The sequence below is a fragment of the Meleagris gallopavo genome, chromosome 4 (genome assembly GCF_000146605.3).
Source record: "Meleagris gallopavo isolate NT-WF06-2002-E0010 breed Aviagen turkey brand Nicholas breeding stock chromosome 4, Turkey_5.1, whole genome shotgun sequence".
NCBI classification, from domain to species: Eukaryota; Metazoa; Chordata; class Aves; order Galliformes; family Phasianidae; genus Meleagris; species Meleagris gallopavo.
The window spans coordinates 49,933,177-49,937,884 of NC_015014.2; the positions used below are offsets into that span (position 1 = coordinate 49,933,177).

Genomic DNA, 4,708 nt, shown 5'->3' on the forward strand with positions numbered 1-4,708 from the left:
TTCAGCAAATTTTGAGGAAAATTTGAGGGGAAAACTCAGAAAATGGTAATTTTAATGCATTGTAAATTGACTTAATTTGTGTTACAGGTATCACCTTTGACAGAAGCAGAAGAATTAACTAATGATATTTTAGGAATAAAAAACATTACTCCCAACAAAGATGATATCTGGGCCACTTTTGAAGTACTTGAAAATGGAGAACTAGGTTAGTGATGTATTCACTAAATTATTATTACTTTTCAAGATATAATCAAAAGGTTAAAGAGTTATTAACTTTTTTATAATTAGATATATTTATTTTATTAGAGATTATCTTCAAATAGCAAGCTAAAAATTTTTCTGTTATTATTAAGGCATCTTATTCTAATGAATTCTCACTAATGTCATCTGATTTAAAAAATGTGTATGTACCCGAGAGACAGAAATATGCTTTTAGCAAAAATCAACTTCTATTAGCACTTTACACTAAGTTGCTTTTAGTATTATTTCCATGCTTCAGAAGTGGACTGTGGACTAATCTATTTCTGCAATGGAGATAGCTATTTTCAAGTTCAGAAAAATTTAGAAAAATAGAAAAAGCAAAGGTAGATTGAGTACTTTTGTTGTTCTTTACCTTCATATCTACTTACTAGTAAATCTAAAGAGATTATAATATTCTTGATGCGCTCAGTCTTGACCTTGGCAGTGTCAATAATGGGAATGAAAATGTATTCTCCAGTTTTTTTTCAACTGAATGATCCTGGCACCTCCTTGCATCTTACAGTCTTGTGGTGTGCTATGTAGACTTGTAACACAGGGTTCATTTAATTATTCATATATGTGGGTGTCAACTGACAAAGAATGCTAGCACCTATTATCTTTGCAAGTGTCCTTGTGATTCCTAAGAGACCCCTAGAAATCTTATTTATTTTAACTGAGTAATGAAAAATAATTCAAAAGGGAGTTTTATTTTCTTAAACTTGCTGTATAACACTTATAAGCAAATGACCAAGAGAAGCTATAAGGTAGTACAACAGACAAACCTTTTGGTAGATTCTTGAGGTATTTGCATGTAGCAATCAGTATTTTCATGTAGCCTAAAAAAATATTCTAAGCTAATATCTTCTCAAGATTGGCAATATTAGGCTTACAGAGAGACTCTGTAGGTGGTATATAGGACTGTCAGTGTTGGCAAGATGTTAGTGAAATAACTGAAATAAAAAAGATTTATGAAGCAAAGTAGAAAATGACCAATACTAAATACTAAAAATGAAACAAAACGTATAGCAAACTCATTAAAGCCCTAATTCAGCATATCCCACTAGCCTAGATTTTGTGTGGATTGTTGATGAAATGTCTACTGCATGGATCCCTTTGTGGCAGAATCTACGTATCATGACAGGAAAAATGAAATAAAGTTGAAAAAATAATGCCAGTAGTAAGAGGCGCTGATTCAGGTTCTATAGCTGAACCTACCAGATTTTCAAAAGACTGAAAAAGAAATGAATTAACAGAGAAAGATAGCTCCTTGCAGTCTTTGATTCAAATGTGGCACTGAATAACTAAAACAATAAATCTTTCCTACTTCAAGTTTCTCTTGTGACATTGATCAATTAATTGAGAGTTACATAATCAAATGCATTTACAAGTATTTTGAATTTTTGACATGACAAGATAGAAACAATATTTTACTTATTTTACTTATTTTACTAAAATGTATTATTATTTTATTCAAATGTATTTTACTCAAATGTACATCAATTACCATAGTGTCTTACAAGCAGAAAATGAATTTCTGTGAGAATTCCTGCCGTGATCTGGTACCTGTCTGGTACATGGTGATATTTGGTTTGTTTCACTCAATCCTGAAGTTTCCTGAAAGTTACTTTACTTTAGTTTTCCTGAAATGTCTTTTAAGATACGCTGCCCTGGATATGAACCCTGAGAATTCAAGGAAATTAGATTCTTGTATTTTCTAAAAAGTAATTTTCGCCTGATATTTATTGCAATTTAGGACTAAAATGACTTGTTTGGGATATTTGCTAGCTTATGATGACCTAAGTAAAAGGTTAATTGGATGCATGTGTTGACTGCTTGCTGTTCAAAATACTGAAATTGCAGTATTAAAAATCAACTAAATTATTTGCATATAGAAAACGTGAAATAATTGATAATTTTATCTAATCTAATGCAGAAAGTTCCATACCATATGCTTTTATAAAATAGGGTGTATATTTCTTTTAGTAATTTGTACTTGATGGATAGCTTGTAAATGAGCTGGGTTGCCAGTAAAGTAGCTAATGCATTTCAGCATGATGATTTATGTACTCTGTAATCCATGATGACAGATGGTCTTAAATGTAACTATAAATAAAACAGTAGGTGTTTACTCTGGGAATGCTGGTGTTCTAGGAAGTTGTCGTGATTTGCCAGTGTTTCCTGCTGCCTTTGATTTGCAAAGTTACTCTCCTTAAAATGGATTTTTCCTCACTTGTACAAAGGCAACAAGTTGTTTTGACTTCAGCACATCAAAAAGTCAACAGTTTCCCAAAGTTGAAATGAAATTAAAAAGTTGGACCATTTAAAACAAAAGGGCCAGAAGAAATAGAGTTATAAAATGATTGTTGAGAAAGTGTTTTTGTTAGGCTGTTTTGTTTTCAAGTCTGCATAATAAAATCTTGCTATAAGTGATATAACAAATATAGTGAAGTCATTTGAAATTGCCTTGTATGTGGCTGATGCATTCTAGAGCTCCGGTGTTTGGGTAAATGTTTTGTTAGAATGTGGTGCTGGACAGCCCCAAAGCAGCTGGTGACATTTCATACTCATCCATCCTATCAGAAGTGATAAATTAGATCATGGCACCATACTTTTCCCCTTGACTACCAAGAGATACAGGGCTAGACTGCTTGACTCTACACAATAATGTCACACAGGAGTTCTTTTCCAGGAATTGCATTCAGGTCTTCTCAGGGCTTGACCATATTAGATGTGAGAAGGTAGGAGCTTAGAACTTTTGGAAAAATCTGCCTTAGGGGAGAAAAGGACTCTTGCATCCACTGCTCTAAGTTGTGACTTGCAAAGCCATTGTCAAGTCTTTGTGCTTTCCCCTAGATTATATTCTGTGCTTACTGCATGTAAGCTTGGGCGTGTGCATGGAGAAACAGTTACAGTGGTACTGTACAGAGGGAGGTTCTGCCATGCAGCCTCCCTAGATCTGCATCAGTGTGTGTAGAGTGATACATGAGGCTGCAATGTGTTTACCATGTTCACATTTCTGCTTGATCTGGTAATGCAAATTTAGGGGCTATTTGCAAAGTGTTTGCAGTGTTCATGAATGAGTGTTTTGTGTAGAGTACTGGTTGGGCTTTTGTGTCACTGGTGTTTCTATGAAAGGGTCTCAAAGTTACTCTTTTTGGGTGGATCTTACAACAAATGTATGTCTCAGCAATTCAAGTGTCTCAAAAAACTCAGTAAGATCTCTTGTTCTTCCCCTCCAATTAAAGGAATAAAGCAAAATCAAGTGTTTGTCTCAATCTGCTTTGATTGTTAACACACCGTGTAGTCTATGCGGGTCTTTTAACTTATTTTTTCCACTATGCTCTGAATATTCTGGCTTTTTTTTCAATTGCAGAACACTGGGAACTATGACAATTCATTTCTGTATAAAGCCCAGACCAACAAAGCCCAGTATAGTTATGGCTCTCGATACTGTCTTATTGTTTGTTTATATACAATATAGTATATCTAATAGTATCTAACCTTTGCATTTGTTTGAAAGCAGCATTTTAGCATCTTTACTGAAGGAAAGACTAACAACTAAATACAAAAGAATTGCTGAACGTCTGACTTCTGCTTGTTCAACTTAGTATTCATTACCTATGCAGATCCTGCCAGCAAAGGTCTTGCTCCAGAAAGTCAGTGAAGTGCTTAATTGTCTTATGTTGAAAGCAGATTTTCTCCTGTCGCTTAACCTGAATGAGGCAAACTGTGAATTTGTAAATTCTAAGGGCCTACAGTTTTCTTATTTAAACTTTTTTTTTTTCTGGAAACTTTTCAGAACGTCCACTGCATTACACAGAGAATGTTCTAGAACAGGTTCTTCACTGGAGTTCACTACCAGAGCCCGGCGCTGCATATCTGATAATAAAGAGATTTTTAACAGCAGACATGATCAAACTCTACAATGGTATGCTTTTTTTTTTTTTTATTGAATATCTTTGTGTCCCTATAGGAAATGACAATTCTTTTATAATTGTTTCATTGGAGCAAAATGCCCCAGAACATCTGAGTCACCAGTATTTTATAAAAGCGTGTGCTTCACTAAGAATTGTACTGACTTCCTTTTAAAACACAGAACCAAAACCATACCTTATTTCTGCAAATGATGTATGCCATGTGAGCACACATGTGAGCTGAATGTATGATTTCTGTTTACAATTTGTGAACATGTTCACAGTCCTTCCATGTAAATACTGAACTTTCTCTCTGTGGGTGGACTAGATACATGCATGTGTATTAGTGGTGTGTTATATATTAAACATAATTGTTTCTATTATGTAATCTGATGCCTCCAAGCTAATTTGAGTGACATAAGCAACTAAGTGATTTTTGTACAGCGTGTGGCTGTTTGAAAGGATGAAGAACTAGACCTGGCACTTGAAAGGAAACACAGCTCAAATGTAAATCCCATTTTTCTACTTTATAAGCTACTCCAGTCATACTTTTT

The 4,708-nt window shown here is 34.2% G+C and overlaps 1 protein-coding gene across 4 annotated transcripts in view; it reads left to right on the plus strand.

Annotated features, from left to right (window-relative positions):
• ARAP2 (ArfGAP with RhoGAP domain, ankyrin repeat and PH domain 2) overlaps positions 1 to 4,708 on the plus strand; it is a 125,783-nt gene that overhangs the window by 95,628 nt on the left and 25,447 nt on the right. For all 4 annotated transcript variants that reach the window (XM_010710306.3, XM_010710308.3, XM_019614911.2 and 1 more), the window contains exons 26-27: positions 88 to 205; positions 4,040 to 4,168. In XM_010710306.3, the coding sequence (XP_010708608.1) occupies positions 88 to 205; positions 4,040 to 4,168 (247 nt within the window). The remainder of the gene's footprint in view (positions 1 to 87; positions 206 to 4,039; positions 4,169 to 4,708) is intronic.